The sequence below is a fragment of the Drosophila navojoa genome, chromosome 5, assembly GCF_054131105.1.
Source record: "Drosophila navojoa isolate 15081-1374.11 chromosome 5, UAZ_NAV_1.0, whole genome shotgun sequence".
NCBI classification, from domain to species: Eukaryota; Metazoa; Arthropoda; class Insecta; order Diptera; family Drosophilidae; genus Drosophila; species Drosophila navojoa.
In genome coordinates, this window is record NC_142893.1 from 12874774 (window position 1) to 12893916 (window position 19143).

A 19143-nucleotide genomic window follows, 5' to 3' on the forward strand; every position below is an offset into this window, starting at 1 on the left:
TAAGTGCCGGACTGTGAATGTGAATGTGAATGTGAGTGTGAATGTGAATATGAATGTGTGTGTCTGATCCGATGACAATGTGGATGTGACCGGCGGCGACTACATATACATATGTATGTATGTATGTATGTCTATCTATATATTGTGGCACAATGACATTTTATCTCATAATATGCAACAGGAGCACGTTCTTTCAAGCGGCAAACGTAATAGATCAGCAGCAGCATCTGAAACAGAATCAAAATCCGATTCAGAGTGCTGAACAAACTAGCGATGCATGGCACATGCAAATGGACATGCTTTGGCGAGGGCGTGCAGAACGCTCCGTTGCATTCTATAGATATTCTATAGATGCTACATATGTATGTACATATATACATATATGTATATACTACTTTATATGTATGTATATTTATGTACTGTTAAATGTGCCCCAAACTGGCACACAATGCGTTGCTGAACATTGGAAGACAGCTAATCAGCCGGCATCCCAAAAAGAAAGAGCAAGTGACTTTCTGAGCTGTCTTCATCGTCGCCTCTGTCACTGTCACTGTCTCTGCCGCTGGCGCTGCCTCTGTCGCTGCCTCAGTCTCTGTCGTCGTCGCTAAAGCCAGGCGCAAGTGTTCGTCAGACTCCCATCGGTTGCTCAAGCGTTCAGTTGAGCTCGAGATTTCAAACGCATCGGAACAGCAGATCTCGTGACACGCGCCCAAGTGGAATTCGCTTCGATTATCCGTTGAGAGATTTGAAAGCGCTACGTCTAATTCAATTACAAATCTCAGCTCGGTGTGTGCAACATGTGTGTTCCCATCAAGATGACGATGCTGCTGCTGCTGCTGCCCCTCCTCGGCCAGTGCGAGCTCAACTTCAACAATGATCTTGAGAATAATCAGAAATTTAAAAGCGTTCCAACTACCATCAAAAGCTACGAGAACGAAACTGTGCTATTGCCCTGCTATTTGGATAGTAAGCTAATTTAATAATAATAATAATAATAATAATCAATCATTTATATATTTACAACTATATATAGCATAATTATACGTATTAGTTGGCCAATATAATGGGCCTTGAGAGTTCTCCTTTGTGCAGGCAATTGGCGACAACAATAACATTTAATTCGTCGCTCTCTAAATTGAGTTTCTTAAGCATTGTGAATGAATTCACAAAAGACAGCAAAGGAAATTCGTTCATAACAATGCATTTACTACATCTCTCTTTTCTATAATAGACAAACAAAACGGGATTTGATTCATTTTGCATTTACTTGAGATGTGCTTGAAAAGTTGTTTACAAATTCCTCTGACGGCTTCATATATAAAATCAGCTTAGAATTTTGTATAGCAGCTTATAAAAATATAACTCGGAGGCTATATAAGTCTATGTGTATTTATATATAGCTAAAGTAGTTTAAAAGTAATTTTTATAAATAAAAAAAAGACAGAAATATCTAGTACTGATCCGTTAAGCATTGAAGACTTAATCAACTGAAATTGGTTTTCATGAAGACTGATTGCATTCAGAATATGGTCTGAAGGCGTCTAAGCAGAAAATGACCTATTTATATAGAGCAAATGAGAATGATATAATATTAAATGTAGCGCTCATTTGATAAATGAAAATATAAATGAATTGCTATATTTTCAGTAGAACCAAGGCGCACTTACAAAGATTATTAAGATTTTTTATAGAAATATATATTATACAGCAAATGAAAATATATATAATAATAGAATAGAATATATTAGAATATATATAATGATGGATCAAATGAATTGAAATTAGTAAGCAAAAACAAGGCTTTTGATATGAAGAATCGAATGTTGAAGTTGGAATAGCCCAGGTCAGTTTAAATTACAAATATACCTTAGAAGAGTGCGAGTGCATAAGACGAAACACATATGGAATACAAATACTCTTACGCCAGAAAGAGAGAGAAGAGAAAAAATAAAAGAAACATTTTTATCATAAGAATATTTTATTTATATTTTAAAAATATATATTTTAGTATAATAATATAAAAGCTTTAGAAAGGTGCGAAAGAGAGAGAAGAGAAAAAATAAAAATAAAAGAAACATTGTTATCATAAGAATATTTTATTTATATTTTAAAAATATATATGTATTTTATGATAATAATAGAAAACCTTTCGCTTCTAGCGCCCTTTCACTATGTGCGCTGGCACAAGGACGGTGTGCCGTTGGTTGACTCACGTCACCCGGAGATTCCGCCGCCGGAACGGATTGTGCTCTGGTCCAATGGCAGTCTGCAGGTGTCAAACTTGAAGTCGGAGGACACGGGCGACTACTCCTGCGAGATCATGTCGAACAGCAATCATGCCGTCCAGGCGCATGCTATCGAGGTGCAGTACGAGCCCAGCGTGGCCATGGAGCCAAGCGGAGTGCTCGAGCTGCCCATTGGCTCCACCTTTGAGGTGGTGTGCCTGGCCAACGGCGTGCCGCAGCCGGCGATCAGCTGGCGGCTGAATGGCAACACGCTGGACCAGTACAGCAACACGGGCAACCGACAGAGCCACATCTTTGAGATCAAGTCGAGGTCGATGTCGGGGCTGATCGAGTGCCTGGCCGCCAACGGAGTGGGTCAGCCGGCGGTGGCGGGCGTGCAGCTGCGGGTCTTGTGTAGGTGTTCCCCAGCGACGAAGCACGAAAGAGAGGCGCATTAGTAAGATCCATTCATCTACTTCCAGTTGCTCCAGAACTGACGCTGCCACAGCCTGTGGTCTACACCAAGGTCGGCGATCGGGCGCAGCTGGAGTGCATTGTGGAGTCGGCGCCCGTGGCAAAGCTGCAGTGGTTCCACTACGGCGTGCCCGTTCAAACTGGCTCCCACATCAGCAGCCACGAGACGGAGCTGTCATCCAGCAGCCATTCCCTGGACAACTACGTGAGTCTGGTCAAGCACGTGCTCATCATCAAGAAGGTGCGCGAGGCCGACATGGGCCAGTACGAGTGCCGAGCAACCAACTCGATTGGCTTCAAGAGCACCACCGTCGAGCTGACCGGACGACCCATGCCCTGCGTCTTCAAAATCAATCCCGGCACGCAGAGCTCCACGTCGCATGTGCTCGTCTGGCAGACGGAGAGCTTGCTGCCCATTATGGAGTTCAAGCTCAAGTTTCGACAGATTCCATCGGGTAAGTGAAATTCCCACCAGTTCCCCTCAGTCTATTTATAGCCTTCGTTTCTTGCCAACAGCAAATATAACAAGGCCCATTCGCACCAACTGGACCGAGCTGACGATTCCAGCCCAAACGACCATTGGTAAGGCTAATCTCATATATCTAGTCAACATTTTATTTGCATTATCTCCATATAGGTCCCATTTACATAACCTCGTACACCTTGCATGGACTGCAGCCGGCCAGTCTGTACGAGGTCTCAGTGCTGGCGCGGAATAGCTTTGGCTGGAGCGACAGCAGCAAGACGGTGCGATTTGCAACGGGCGGCGAAGGTAACTACTACCAATCACTATAGTATTATACATATTACAATAACTTTCTTATTCTAAAGTTGAGCTGCCCAACTATTCAACGGAATCGGAGCTGCAGTACGATGCAACCGAGGAGAGCTTTGAGAACGAGATTACGCAGAGATCACAGGTCTTTACGGCCAGCATGGTGCACAATGTGGCCACAGGTTGTGGCTACAGTGAGCTGCTCTATCTAACGATATTTATACAAATATGTCTCGCTATGCTCTACACCTAAATTAAGTATATCAAAATATAATTGTACTGAATTCCATGTTCCAATAAAATAAATAATAAATATATCTAACTTATTCTTAAACAGCTCAGTCCTGGCTGTGTGGCGCATAGACTATGGCTTCCATGTTTATCTCTTCAGGCTCAGCTTCTGTTGAGATGCACCACAGGGCATCAAAGATGATCAATTGCAAGAGTCCCGAGCCCGCGGCACAGTCCTCGAATGTTATGGGCGGTAGCTCTCGTTTGATGTGCGAGCCGTAAATCTTCAACAATCTGTTGTTCAGGCCAATTAGGGAAATCGGTTTGTCCAGATGCTCCTCGAAGCTCCACATTGTATTTAGGATCTGAGGCAACTTATTCACATACTCCATCAGCAGCAGAACGGCGTTCATATTCTTTGTACGATTGCCAGAGCACAGCTTGCACAGCTGATCCCCGTACGTGGTCTTCGTATATATCTCGTGCTCCACACGCATCAGGATCCGCACACAGGCGGAGCAGAACATGTTCTGCAAGCTGCTCTGCAGGTCATAAATGTCGTAGAGCGTCGCTGGCATCACATGGCCACTGGCCTCCAGCAGCATCGTTATGGCTGGCACACCGAGTCGATTCGTATCACAGGCAATGGCCACAATGTTTTCTAGATTATTATCCCTGAAAGTTTCCAATACGTAGCTCAGCGCCTTGGCAATGTTCTCTGGAGTAATGAGCTGGAGAAGAATAAGTTGTAAGAGAAAATAGTTAGGCAAACGTGAACTTACTGTCGTCTGCAGCTCAGCATTATCCGCAGTCAAACTGGTTATGTTCTCAGTCGTGATGAGCTAATTAATAAGTACAATTAAATAAATTATGCTTCAGTAGTTTACGTTTAGCTCACGGGCCATTCAAACTCCTCCGTTTGCTCGTCCCAGCTGCGCAATTTGGCCAGACTTCTTGCATAGCACAGCTTATGCTCTTGTCCACAAGTGCGGGATATGAAAATAACAAAGATCTGTACAAAATTGAGTCTCTCATGTATTTGCAATCCACATTAACTCATTGAGCTCACCTTATGAATGTATGGCTCTTGTCGCACCAGAAACTCATCCATATTCAGCGTGTACGTCTTGCTGCGGTCGATGCGACTGAGCACATCTGGATGAAAGTATTCCAGTCCTTCACCATCCTCTGTTCGTCGCACACGATCGAGTCGCCATTGAACTTTATTGGACAACAACTCAAACTCTGTCGGATCGAACATTTTTATTTCAGCAAAGTCGTCCATTTGCACGCGAGCTCCAAACTTTGCAATGGACGATCTTCTTGCTCGAATCGACGACTGGCTGTCTTGCTGCCGGGCGGCCAACAGACGGCCAAAGCGCTCCTGCTTTAATCCATCCGTATTTTGTGCTCGAGCGTACAATTCACGTTCCAGATCCAGCGAGCTGAACTCACTCAACGGCACTTCCATGATTCAAGATGTAAACAAAGAATCGCGCAGTGTTCGTTCAGTGCTGAAAATGCTGCAAAATTGCCAGTGCTGCAAATTAATGCCAATTATCAATATATCGATATATTTAAAATTGCAATGGGCAGAGAAAAGTATCGCTTAATTAAATATTGCCAATAACGGACTTTAACTAACGATCTTTTGTTTTTTGTAATGCATAATCAATATTATCAACTACATATTTACAATCATTGTTATTATTTTATTTATTATTTTAAAACTGTTTTAAGCTATTTTAAAATATCTATACCAAAAAAATTATTTATCAATCGGATGACTTCATTTCAAATTTGCAGTGAAGTCATTTAATGAATAAAAAATGTACAGTAACTACATTTTATTTAATCACTGAGTGTCTTGATGAAATCAACGTAGTTTTCCGTTATGACTGCATTTATAAAAAAATATGATAAAGCAAAATAAAATAGTGGCTAGTCGCAGAACATATTAACAATGCCAGCTCATATAGCCACAATCTTTATAAACAAAAATAAGATATGATCGTACAGGAAAACAAATACTTAGTCATATATATTAATTTTATTTATTTGTTTTGTCCGGAGCTCTCATATAAAGTATTATTAATAAATAAAGTATACGCCATGAGCTCCAAAAAGTTCCATATGTATGTATGTAATACTATAGTGAATATTCCCTTGTGCTCAGCTAGAGGGTATTTATTCAGTGTAGGGCTTCCAATCAGTGCAAAACCAACAACAGTTGACACTGACATTGTCAGCATCTTCTCTGGACCCACGCTCACTCAGTTCGATTATCTCTCTCGCTCAGATATATTTGGCGCCATACGAGGAACGCGGAAACGATAAAATTTTTGTTTACCTGCCTCAGCGGCCGTGGCAGCAACAGCAGCCGCAAGCAGCCCCAATCAAGCAGAGAGAGCCGTTCCATTCCACATGTACCAGCTTGCTTGTGGCTCCCAAAACGGCATCCAAGCACGCGCTGAAAAGTAAATGTCTGTCAGTTCTCGCTCGAAAAGCATCGCGACGGGTACGCAAAGAGCGCGTAGCGCACAGCTGTAAAACTATTTACTCCTATCAATACTACCATTAAGTACTTGAAAACTTCAATTTATTTTGTGCGCGAACACACACACACAATCATATACATGTATGTGTGGTGTATGTGTGTGTCTATAGTCGTATTTGACCAGCCAGAGCTTTTTTACGTCAGATATCTGAAACAAATTAAACCAAATTAAACGAAAACAAAAAGGGGCACAAGTTGGTAACGAAGTTGAGCGAAAGCGTTGCAAGTGCAAGTGTTACCAACTGGAAGAGCATCTGTGCACGGGCATTACCTGGTCGTAAATCAAAATTGCTCGTACAATATGTCGTCGCTGCCAGTTGGTTGCCTTTTGTAACGCTTTAACCGAATATTTGTTGTTGTTGTTGTCGTTGTTTGTGTTTGTGTTGTTGCGCCTTCTTCATCTCTCCAATTCTCTCACTCTCTTGCCACTGCTCGCATTGCTCGCATCTCAACGACCAGTCGCAGGCGAACGCAAAACCTGTTTCTCTTGCTGTAAATGGCACAGGCATAGGCACAGGCACTTCACTTTATCCATTCTTTACCTGGCCCTGGCCGCCGCGGCGACGGCGGCAGTTGCAGCTGCCCCAAAGTCAAAGAGTTACTCCATGGACGCTGTGATTCATAACGACAAAAAATGTTGCCACTGAAAGCCTTAAAGCAACTGCGGCATTGCCAAAGCGCACTCGAATTGTGGTCCCCAATGCATTTTGGCACTCGCAATTGTCAACACATAAACAAAAACAACAACAACAGCACGTCGAGCTCAGGCTTGTGCAATATGCAAATACAAATGCAAATGCAAATGCATTGGCCGCGCATTCTATAAATATGTGAAAAATGTAAAAAATACTCTATGCAGCCGCTGCAGCCGCTGCAGCCGATGTCGTCTGTCGTCGCTGTTTGCCGGCAAACCCAGTCGAATGGGGCGAGAGGCAAACGAAAGCGAAATGAAGGCACCGAAAGTTGTTCGAGAAAGGAAATGGAAATTGGAATATGGGCGAAATGGAAAGGGGAATGGCGGCTGCTGTAGGGCACCAGGAGCAGCTGCCACAGATGGGGGAAAGAGATGGAGAGGGGCAGAGAGATCGATGGAGTGAAGGAGCACAAAAAGCGAACAGAAAACATCGATTGCTTTTATTTACAGTACGAAAAGTTTTCAATTCCATTTGCAAGGCGCGCATTTCTGTTTTCAGTCTCCCGTTTTCAGTTTTGATTCCCATTCCAAAAAATCGTTGTAATAGCAAACGGAGCACAGCTGCAGCTGCCACACAAACGTACACAGACGCACACACGCATACAAGTGCATCTCTGCTGCTGTGTGTGTGTGTGTAAACTTGGAGCGCAATGTAAATAAACAAACGCCAAAAAGACCAAAAACAAGACAAGCAAGCAAGATTGGTAAGGCCTCGCCTTAAGACGCACAAGTACGACAGAGAGAGCGAGCGAGAGAGAGAGAGCGTGTGAGTGAATGAGTGATTGAGTATGTGAGTGAAGGAGCGAGGGAGCGAGAGCTGCTCGGCGAGTACTTGAGTTAGACATTCTGAGTGCCAAAGCTTCGCGAATGCCAAAGTTTTTCCCATTTGTCTTACGTGCTTACAATTCAAGACTTGTTCAGTTTTTCGCCCAAGATTTTAGCTTGCCATAATTAAAATACAATTTAAGCTAAACGTTGCTTGAAATAAAAAACACAAAATATTGTTATTATACTATTATGATGCCTGGTTAAAGATCTAACACATATTTCAATAGCATATCAAAAAGGGCTCCCAAGCATATTGATTTTCCTTGAGATTTTCAATTTGGTTACACATAAAATGTCATATGCACTTATCGACCCTCGCAAGAATCGAAAGTCCAACTTTTTTAAGACTCAGTGCACGTTCACCATTGATAAAAATAAATGAAAAGAGTCATTCTTGATAACCGTACTTTCTAACTGCAGACGGTGTATCACATGATAGGCAGGGCAAGCGCTCGAAATGAATTTTCCATTTTAGTTTTGTTAAGATTCCCAATAATAGTAAGCCTCTCAATACTTTCAAATTTTTCCCTGAATATAACAAAAAAGCACTTAAGTAAATAGCACTCATAGGAATTGAAAGCTAACGTTCGTATGGTGTTAGTCGACAGATAATACTCATCCGCCAATTGTTCGCCTAAGCGAAGGGTAAATATGTGAATAGAAAAATGAATATTTGGTATTCGTTAGCTGCTTTTAGCAAATGCAACAAACTAAAGGCTGATTGCGAAGTGTTGCAAATACATACATATATCTATATTTATATATATGTATATATGTATACCATATGCAAACATGCTGCTGCATATGTGTGTGTGTGTGTGTGTCTGTATATTCAACTGTTTATTTGAATGTTTGCATCAGCACACGCTAACAGAGAGAATCCATTGCCATTGTTAGTGCAGATGAGATACAATCAGAAAATTATAATGCTGCACAAAATAAATAATTGCTCAGATTGATTAGTATCAAACATTATGACTAATATTGTAATTATTTGTTCATTAGTTTTGTTCATTTTAAAGTGTTTCTGCGGTTGGAAAGGGTGTTGGGGCTTCGTTATGCTCACAGTCGGGTTTTTTCCTTGTTATTTTTCGTTTTTGAGCTTTTCGCATTTGCACATTAATTTATTTATATGCATACATATTTGCATGCTTTTCAACTTGGCATACCCCCTTGCCACGCCCAGCACCAACACCACATCGACCCGACACGACCCACTTTTGCAGCGGTTTGGCATTGAGCGCGACACAGGAGAGAGCGAGAGAGGAATAGAGGCAGACAGGCAGCCAGGCGCTGCGGCGAATTAGTGAGCAGAGCGAATTCTAATTTTCGCACTGAGATCATAATATCCGTGAGTCTCGCCGCCGCGCTGTGCTGCTCTGCAGCGCTTGCATAATCGTCGAGGCGAATATTAAAAGCCATGTTTACCGTTCAGCTGTCAATCAGCTTCCACTGGAAGCTGCGATTTCTAGCGCACAGCTGCGAATTCCAGCTTAAGCAACTCGGGCTATAGGTTAAGGTTTTTGTTTTTGTTTTCGTTTTCTTTTTTTGATTCTTCATTCTGGTATTTTTTTCTCGTCCGATTTCGATTGCAATAATTGCGCGCGCGCGCGCGCTTTTCTTTGATTTTGGCTTTGGCCAATTTTCGAGTTTCCGGCGAACACGACGCGATACGCATACGAAAACAAATAGAAGAATTTCGTTGGCTTTGCGGTGCCCGTTTGGGCCGACAATTGATTGTTGTAGCAATTTAGTGGCAAATTAATTAAATCGACTTCCAACAAACATATTAATTGCAGTTAACAATCTACCTCCGATAGCGCACCAAACTCGAAAGCAAATACAAATTTTAATAGTGCGTGAGCTGCCAAAACAGTAAAACAGAATAACAAAGGAAAAACACAAAAAAAAAAAATAAAAGCTGAAAGTGATAACAATGAGAGGAGCTGCGACGTGGATGTTACTCATTTGTCTGCTAATTGGACAATTTTATGGCGGTAAGTCTCTACGGCATTGGCATGTCGAATGATATGTACCACAGATATGAATTGGATTTATTTAATTAACACTTAAACCCTAGAGAACGTCATGCGAGTAACGCCCCTTAAATAGATGGATTTATAGGGCACATAAAGTGTGATTTGTTAAGTAATAAATTCTATACAGAAAAACCTTGAACTAAACTTAACTAGATAAAGCTAATAGAACTGAAATTCATTAATGATGTGATTTGTTAAGCAATAAATTCTATAAAGAAGTCTAAAACTCGATAGTATTTGGTATATTTGACAAACCTAAAGCCAATTGCATTAGAATTTATTAACGTTTAGCCTATGGCATCTGAATACTTTTGAGGAAAGTTTCGCCAACTGTTTATGGCCATAAAATATAAGTATTTTACATTTTAATTTTACATTGACTCATTTACACAGGTATTTCAGATGTTGCTCAGCTCTAGGCGTTGTCAATGGGCTTTACGTGTGCGTTAAAATTATGAATTACCAACATTGCGTTTGCCATATTAATAGCAATGAGCAATGCGTACATATCATTCTGATTAATTTATAGCAGCGTGAATGTGTGTGTGTGTGTGTGTGTGTGTGTGTGTGTGTGTACAGCACGTGGGTTTTACCTGAGTATACCAAAGCTAAGCCGCTAAACGAAACGCCAAGCAGCATATCTTATCGTCGAACGCTTATCTAACTGAAAGTTGAGTTTCATAAAACATTGATAACGGTAAACAGCGAGCGCTCTGCATTATTATTATTTAGTCATTTACTCTGCTTGTGTAGAAGAGCAAATATTTGCTGCCAGTTTTGATGTCAGATATTTGCTAATGCCAGACACGCAGCCAGTGCCTGGCAATGGATGCGAAGACAACGAACGCCCCCTCCTCTCTCTCCCTCTCTCTCTCTCTCTCCCTCCCTCTCTCTCTATTCAAATGATCTCTGTTTCCATCCAGTTCTCTGGTTTCCGCGGTTACACACGCCCATTGCTTGCCATTTGGCCAAACGGCCCACCAAGAATGAACAAATTTTTTAATTAAATGTGCGCTTTTCCAATTTTAGGCATGCGATAAGGCAGAAGCTAGAAGCCAGAAGGCAGAAGGCATAAAGCATGTCGAAATCTGACAACCCCAAGCATATATACACAGCGTTTCCTACTATATAAATGATTTCCAGCTAAAAAAAAACTTTGCACACCCGCACACATACATACATACATATGTAGATACTCCCCAATATATCAAAATAGTCTCATTTTCTATGCAAGTTCAAAGCATATTTATGGTTGGCTCTGTAAATATTTGGAAATTTAGTTGTTGCATCAAAAATTTGAAAGAATTTGATGGATGTTGATTTAATAGACAGCTGTACGAAAATTATGTTTTCTTAACTCATGATTACAACATTTATCAATTGCGTAAGCATTAGGCAATTCGCTCGATTGTACATTTACAGTTTGCAGAGACTGTAATCTAGATGGTATTTGTATATAGGTTGACTGATTGTAGGGTAGCTGTCCCTAGAATATCTCTATCTGTGTTATCTGTGTTTAGACTGTCGTTATCTAGAGATGTCTATAATCTAGGGTATCTCTGCATATACATATAGGATATGCACAATATGAAGATATACAGAAAGTGAAATAATATATACAAAATGTAACTATATAACTATAAAAATATTATACTAATAAAATTTAAAAAATAATAATAAAGAAATAAAAAATAAATAAATCAATATATGTTAAAAAGAATTGCAGAAAATTACAAAATTAAAATTACAATCGTAATATTGAATATTGTTTTCAAAATAAAGGGTCTATTATAAAACTCTATTAAAGTGTAGAGCTCAGTCTCATTAATATACAATACAATAAATAAATTAAACAGTCAAAGATCCAGACCAGTTTTGTAATCTATCATAAAAATCCGTATAGCGAATATCTCCAGGGAGTATGGAAGTTGAACTTACATTTTGTTGTACAGTGTTTTCATCTTGATTACTTCATCGTTCAAAAAATACCCATTCCCTAAAATATTCCCATGCTATTATCAGAGTAATAATTCGGCTTTTATATGGCAAATATTTCTAGGAGCCAAAGCATAGATTATAGAAATGCAGTATTTGCTAAGGAATGTGCATAATAAATATTTTATATAGGAATATTCCTGATAAGGTTTGCCAGTTTATATTGCAAGCAATCCAAAAAATGTGCGAATTAAATCTGAAATGGGATGCTGACATTTCAAACGTGGTATAAGTTGATTATAATGAGGCTCCATAGTATGGAAACAAAAATTATTAGCTGATCGATGATGCGGGTTATATAAAACTATATATGTATATGTATGTATGTATGTATATAATTATAAATTTTTAGCATTTGAAATGCTTGAAGCATAAAATTGCTTCAATTGGAATACGTATTGACTGCCAGCTTTGGTCTGCAATTGATCTCTCGAATATTTATGAAAAATCCATGCGCGCATGCAAAATTATTCATATTGACTCATTTCGATTCATTTGCCGCCCATTGATCAAACAGTGGCCAGCGACACGCCCTTTTCCTGATCCGTGTGCAAATCACATTTACCAGTTCACTGTCATGGGTTGAGCAGCACATGTACATATATATAAGTATATATATCATATCTACATATCTATCTATATATACATATGTATGTATACATTTAGTCATATGGACATATAGAAATGTTGCTCATTGGCTTTGCCACCGCCAAATCAATTGATTTCAATTTAATTTCGCTTTTCTTCTTCTTTTTTTATTTCATTTGGTTTTGTTTAAATTCAGACGTTATGCAAATTCGTGGAATCGCATTATGTACATGGACATAGAATTTACGCCTTTGGCACCAAGTCGCATGCAGCCTAGAGCAGGGCGCGTGACACGAGCGCGTTTCACGCTAAATTGTGAAGGAATAATATATTATAATTGATTTTCGGCTGGTTTTCGTTCAGCTCCAATAAGCGCAGACAAACATTTATAGATCTCAGCTTAAGAATCGCCTCTCGATTATCTATATACATGTACATATATATTTGGCATATATGTATGTAATTCGCATAAAAATATTTGGTTTGACACGCGTCGGACATGCTCCCATTACGAAGCGCGATTAACCCGTCTGTGGCCCGCGGCACTTTTATGACCCCAGCAGTCAAAAAATCATTTGCCTCTATATACATATGTACATATGTACATATATATACTCCAATCTGTGTTCGGTTTATCCGTACAACAACAGACAGTTCCAAATTTGTCGATGGAATTGGCAAGCATCGAGCCAAGCAGTTCATATTTATTTATAAGCATATTTCATTGAGACAGCAGACATGGCGTTTTATTTGTTTACGATCTGACCCCATAACCGAATGGTATCTGTGTAAACAAGCATATAGAAATACATTTATATACGTATGTATGTGTGTATGTGTATGACCAACATATGTAGGACACGAAATAGCATATCGATTGCACCGCTGCACCACTGCACCACGTTGATTATGAAATAATAACAAAAACACGCACTCACATTTAATACGTGTCCATCAAGCATCATCTTGAACTAAATTGAATCAATTGAATGTCGTGCCTGTTGCTCATCTTATCTCTGCGAAGCGACCTTACTGACGCCGTCTCTATATTGTATATACATACATATATACATACATATATGTATGTAGGTGCCATCTAATCGCATCTGAGGTATTTGCATCAGCGAGAGAACTTCAAATTTATGTCTGATGCATCAACTATTTATGGGCAAATGTCAAAATTGTACCACGGCCAGGTGGGCCATTAGATATTATCTGGGGCCCAAGCATGTTTAAGGTAATGAAAGCCATAAATAAGCCAAATGTAGCTCAAATGTGGCTCAAATGTTTGGAAAGGGAAGCACAGTGCGTGTGCTGCGTGCGCCTTAGAAAAAGCTCAGACAATTATATTTACAAGGTCATAAAAGATATTCTACTTGGGCGCTGATAAGGCGGCCAGAGCTTGGCCATAACGAATTGCATCCCTTGACACAGTTGAGTGCGAGGAATTCAAGAGCAATCGAGACTCTAAATGGCAATCGAGTGATGCCAGGCCGAGAGCGGTGCGGAGCGGAGCGCGTCTAGACCCAAATGCGTGAGCTCGCACAAGTTATGGCCGAAAGGGCAAAGCTATTACAGCATTCGGTTAGGGTGGACCACATTCAGGGCGGGAGCAGGGGCTGGCGCCGCGACGTCCTGTCGCCTTGCTGAGTATTATGGAATTGCAGCTGACAGCATGGGGCGGCATATGGCAGACTGTTGAGTGGCTGAATGGCTGGCTCTGACATCGATCCAAGGACAATGCGCCCCAAAAGAGAGCAGCAATGGCAGTGGCTGAGGCAGCGGCAGCGGCTGAGGCAGCTGACGCATGTGGCTAAACATCAGGGTCGCCCCTCGCGGTGACCCACTTACGCAAGAGCCAATTGACTGCTGCCTGGGCATGGAGTGCCAACTGGGCTGAGACGCTTTTGGCCTTGACTCAGGCAACGAAATTTCGCCATCTCAGTTAAAGGTCTTGGCCACAGGCGCGCACTCACTCTCCCTCTCTCTCTCTCTCTCTCATCCCGACTCTGTCTAGCTTTGTTTGTCTGCCTCTGTGTGGGCTTTTGGATAAGATAACTGCCTATCGCTATCAATTGGCAACTGTTTATATATCGAGCTCTGATAACCCGCCCTGAATCGGCTTGCGTAATCCCTTTACCTTGCAGACGCATCGCTTTGTTCCATAGCCAAGTTAGGCTCATGATGATGACGCTATGCCCATGACTCATTCGCGTGGGCCAATGAGTCGTGAGATCGGAATTGCCGTTAGATGTCACTCGCTCTATGGCCATGCCCATATAGGGGGCCTGACAATGGTCTATAGCTAGCGCTAATGGCGATTTCTGAATTGCAGCGAATAAATTCGTCATTCGATTTGCATATTTCGATCGTCTCTCTCAACGTGCAGGTAATTCTAAGGCCAATATTAGCTTTGCTTATGGCCAACTTCTCTATTGTCGACAATTGAGTTGGGAGCCAATCAAATGTGCAATCGGGCCTTAGCGGTGTCTTTATTGTTATTGAGTTTTAATTGCTTACAGCCAAAAGTTAAATAAAAGCTAAATAATTTATTTACAGCCAAGTTGGCAAATTCCAAAGGAGTTTCACTTGCAGCTAAATAATAAATATCTAGAGATATATGGAGAATTGATTGGGGTCTTTTATCGATTTCTATAAGCGTGAATGAGTGCGATTACTTATTGTAGATATTTATCGATTTTATGGGAATTAAAAACATTTTTTTTTATCTATGTGTGCCATTGGGAAAAAACTATGTATAATTTATTTTTAAGTATATATCAGATGAACTGAGCGTTAAACAGAAGGACAGGCGAGTAGAGAGAGAGGGACGAACTATGAGTGGGACAGACTGACAGCGGGAGAGACAAACGGATGGATGAATTCAAATCAATTCGCTTTGTCGTTATGGAAATTGTGCTAATTTAGAGACTAGAGAATAGAGAATAAACTGACTAGAGAATAAAAGATGACTTGAACAGCTAGCTGCTGCAAATGGCTTAAATGTGTTGGAAATTATACTAGACTCAAGTTTAGTAATTAACATTAACTAAAAACGGCTGCTGCTGCTCTTCTTCTTTAAGCACATTTTAAGTTAAGTTAAATTTACTTCTGATTATTATTAACTATGTTTCTGATGCTGCTGAATTTATTTAAAAAAATTTTTTTTGTATATAATTTTTTATATATTAAATTTTAAATTAAAAAAAAATATTGATTTATTTATATTTTTATTTACATAATTTAATGCATATTTAGTTCTTTTTATATGTTTCATGACTTTAAAAATTTTTTAATTTTAATTTTATTTATGAGATAATAATTTTCATTTATTTAAATATAATTAAATGCATATTTAATTTTTTTTATATGTTTCATGACTTTAAAACATTATTTTAATTTTTTAATTTTAATTTTATTTATGAGATAATAATTTTCATTTATTTAAATATAATTAAATGCATATTTAGTTCTTTTTATGTGCTTCATGACTTTAAAAATTGTTTAATTTTAATTTAATTTTTTAATTTTAATATTATTTATGAGATAATAATTTTTTTTTATTAAAATATTTCATATTTTTTGAGTTTTTAATTATTTTTAAATTCTCTGTATATATTTATTTATTTTTTTTTTTAATTTAATTTTTTTATTTTTTTTTTTAGTTGTTGCGCGCATATATTCATTTGCTTATTTATATGGATAACCATTTATTTATTTATTTATCATCAATTTGATTACTCCTCAATGTTATTAGCATTTTAATTAACTCTAAAATTCATGTTAATTCATTAAATAAAGAGCTTCAACCTCTTCAACGCAACTCTTTCTAGACGAACTCATCTCAGTGAGTAATTTGTTGTCTCCGAGAGAATGTCGTCAGCGTCATAGAGGCAATAAAACTTAGAGCATTAATCATCAAGAATGAGACATGCTTAAAGGAAATTAATTATTTAAGTAGAGCAGCAAAAGTTAGTATCAATACAAAAAGGCAAAAGACACATGTGGCTAGGATTATTGTGTCTAATTAAATTAGATAAATGAAAATTAATATTAAGCAATATTAAGCAATATTGTATGACAAATGTATGAAATATTTACAGCCAAGACAGGAAATGCAGTTTATCTAGAGTCGAGGCTATTCGTGACCAAGTCACGAATGCCTGCACTTCCTAGCCAACTATAGATATCTCTGTAGGTGCTATTTGCTCAGCAATTGGTTCCGCTCTGTTTGTCACCGTTTTCGCAAGTCGATTTCCTCAAAAGCCGTAGATCATATGACCCGAACTTGTTGTTGGTTCGCGGTTCGCGGTTCTCAGTACCGTGAGATGGGGTGTGAGTTTTATCAATTCCAATTAAGAGCCACCCCATGTCAACAAGTAATGTAAATATGTTGTACACTCGAGAGTTAACAGCTCGAACATGACTCACGACTCACCTACATACAAAGGTGATTCGCTGTTTCCATCATAAACTGATTTTCGCTTTTGCTTTCGCTTTTGCTTTTGCAGATCTCTGCCGTGCGTCACCGATTGGCGAGGAGGACAGCACTGTGCCGGAGTACCAGGACGACGACTACGACTACGATGGCGAGGACGACGCGACGAGTCCAGAGGGGCCGCCGGCTGAGATAGTGGAGGATGTGCAGAGCTTGCCGCCCTACTTCGATCAGTCGGACGTCAGCATTGAGGCCAGGCCAGGCGACGATGTGACCATCAACTGCGATGCGCGGAACTTCCAAAGTATGTCTGGGCTATGCGAGCTATGTTTTCAATAACCTATGAGAGTTATCTTTCAGTCAAGAACATTGCGCTCTGGTACAAGAACACCACGCTCCTGGCCACCGGACAGAGTGCGATCAATAATCGTGTGGAGGTCATGAAGAACAACTCGCTGCGCATTGCGGGCGTGACGCGGGAGGATGCGGACGACTACTACTGCGAGGTGTTGCCGCAGGGCGTGAGGCAGCACACAGCCCTGAGTGTGGGCGCCAAGCTGTCGATCCTCTGCGACGGTCGCGATGTCACGGATCGATCGCAGACGTTCAAGCAAGGCGACCACCACAGGCTCGTCTGCCAAACGTTCCTGCCCACCAAGACGGACATTAAGTGGTCCTTCAATGTATGAGCGAATGCGTTGTCCCCAATTTAAACTAATTCTCTATCTCTCTCTCTTTCTAACCTCTCCCACTCTCTCTCTCTGCAGGGCCAGCGACTGCACACCTCGGAGAAGGAGACAGCCGAGGGCGTGGTCGTGCTGGACAATGTGGACGAGGAGAACGCCGGCGTCTATCAGTGCCTCGGCGACGATGGCAGCGCCGATCCACCACACGGCATGGTCACCGTCGACGTCCAGTACAGCCCCAAGGTGTCCACGCATCGCCATCACGTCAACACCATCGAGGGCGACACTGCGGAGCTCTACTGCGACTATCGGGCCAGTCCCATTGCCATCAGCTTCTTCATCAAGGACGGCAAGACGCTCTCCCTCTCCGAGAAGTACTCGATTAAGAACTCGCTGCACAAGGAGCACAATCGCACCACGCTCATCATCAAGCACGTGGAGGCCAGCGATCTGGGCGAGTATCTGTGCCATGTGGAGAACGCCATCGGCTCCAACGAGGTGCGCATCCAGCTGAGCTACAGCCCCGAGACGCCCCAGTTCGAGAACAGCTCCATCAATGGCAACGAGGTCACCATGCACTGGCTCGTCCGCAGTCTGCAGCCCCTCTCCGAGGCCATGCTGGACTACAAGCTCTCCATGGTGGGTCGTCAGCACTTAGAGATAATATCGATATATACATGAATGAAATATACGAGCACTCTATCAATTTCGCAAAGTTTCATGGAGCATACGCAATTTGGTCTTCTATGAGACTATGTGAAATTGATTTCCATTAATGCTAAACTATTCGTCTATGCATGCCTCAACTCGGAAGGATATTTTAGACTTAATCTGTATATAGTTTGTATAGTTTCCTCATTAATCCACCTCCACTTGCAGTCGTATACGTGGAGCACCGTCTCCATCATACACACACAGCGTCACGACAAGGACAAGGGCATCTGGAAGATCACGCACCAGATGGAACTGACGCCCGGTCTGTGGCATGCGCGCATCAAGACCAAGAACACGGCGGGCTGGTCCCACTTCTCGCCCGAGCACGATATACTGATCAAGGAACAAGAGGGTAAACTATGAGAGATACATTTACATACATTTATTTATAGATAATATCGATATTTGTTCCACACAGAGTCCACGGAAATTGATGACGGCGCAGTGCCACCGGAGGATCTGGTGCGTGCGGGCTTTGGAGTCGGAACCGGCTCAAAGACAGATGCGGCCTGCACGAAGCAAGTGCTGCCCATTGTAATGCTAGCCGGACTTAGTATATCAATGCTGCGAGTCTAAGGGAACGATCAGTATATGCGACTGTACATACCTATTGGAAGTTAGATGTTTTGCTTGCGCTGTGCCTTGAACCCGGCCAACTGGCAGTAGCAGCTTATCCACACAAAATGCGAATGCAAAGAGCAAGAGAAAAGAAAAACAAAAGATAGAAAGAAATGAAAGAAAATACCCAAGTATTCTAATTAAATATGCAAATGCTAATGCGCCTCAAAGGCCCCGATCGTGGGGTTCAATGTTAATGTTAAACTAAATTCAATCACACATAGGCATAATTCACTCTAAAAAAAAAAACAAAAATGAAAACATTTGTGCCAACTATAGAA

The 19143-nt window shown here is 40.8% G+C and overlaps 3 protein-coding genes across 7 annotated transcripts; 2 read left to right on the forward strand and 1 right to left on the reverse strand.

Moving 5' to 3' along the window:
* Window positions 1–619: 619 nt before the first annotated feature.
* Window positions 620–3800, forward strand: wrapper (immunoglobulin domain-containing protein wrapper). The gene is made up of 6 exons (XM_018106507.3): window positions 620–966; window positions 2160–2639; window positions 2708–3154; window positions 3216–3281; window positions 3337–3471; window positions 3531–3800. The coding sequence occupies exons 1-6, from the start codon at window positions 798–800 to the stop codon at window positions 3725–3727; spliced, it is 1494 nt and encodes a 497-aa protein (XP_017961996.1). The 5' UTR covers window positions 620–797; the 3' UTR covers window positions 3728–3800.
* Window positions 3746–5232, reverse strand: LOC108654907 (uncharacterized). Its single transcript, XM_018106508.3, has 4 exons — window positions 4775–5232; window positions 4604–4717; window positions 4488–4547; window positions 3746–4436 (listed from the first exon to the last, which is right to left on the reverse strand). Exons 1-4 carry the CDS (start codon window positions 5174–5176, stop codon window positions 3813–3815), a joined length of 1200 nt encoding a protein of 399 aa, XP_017961997.1. The 5' UTR covers window positions 5177–5232; the 3' UTR covers window positions 3746–3812.
* Window positions 5233–6117: 885 nt separating this feature from the next.
* Window positions 6118–19123, forward strand: LOC108654905 (basigin). Of its 5 annotated transcripts, none has more exons than XM_089262741.1 (7): window positions 6118–6223; window positions 9605–9781; window positions 16918–17148; window positions 17205–17527; window positions 17612–18169; window positions 18410–18596; window positions 18663–19123. In XM_089262741.1, exons 2-7 carry the CDS (start codon window positions 9721–9723, stop codon window positions 18818–18820), a joined length of 1518 nt encoding a protein of 505 aa, XP_089118867.1. In that variant the 5' UTR covers window positions 6118–6223; window positions 9605–9720; the 3' UTR covers window positions 18821–19123. The 5 variants fall into 5 exon arrangements, with proteins under 5 accessions (XP_089118867.1, XP_017961992.1, XP_017961991.1 ...); XM_018106503.3 differs by having other exon boundaries at window positions 6126–6223; window positions 9584–9781; XM_018106502.3 differs by having other exon boundaries at window positions 6158–6286; window positions 9584–9781.
* Window positions 19124–19143: the final 20 nt, after the last annotated feature.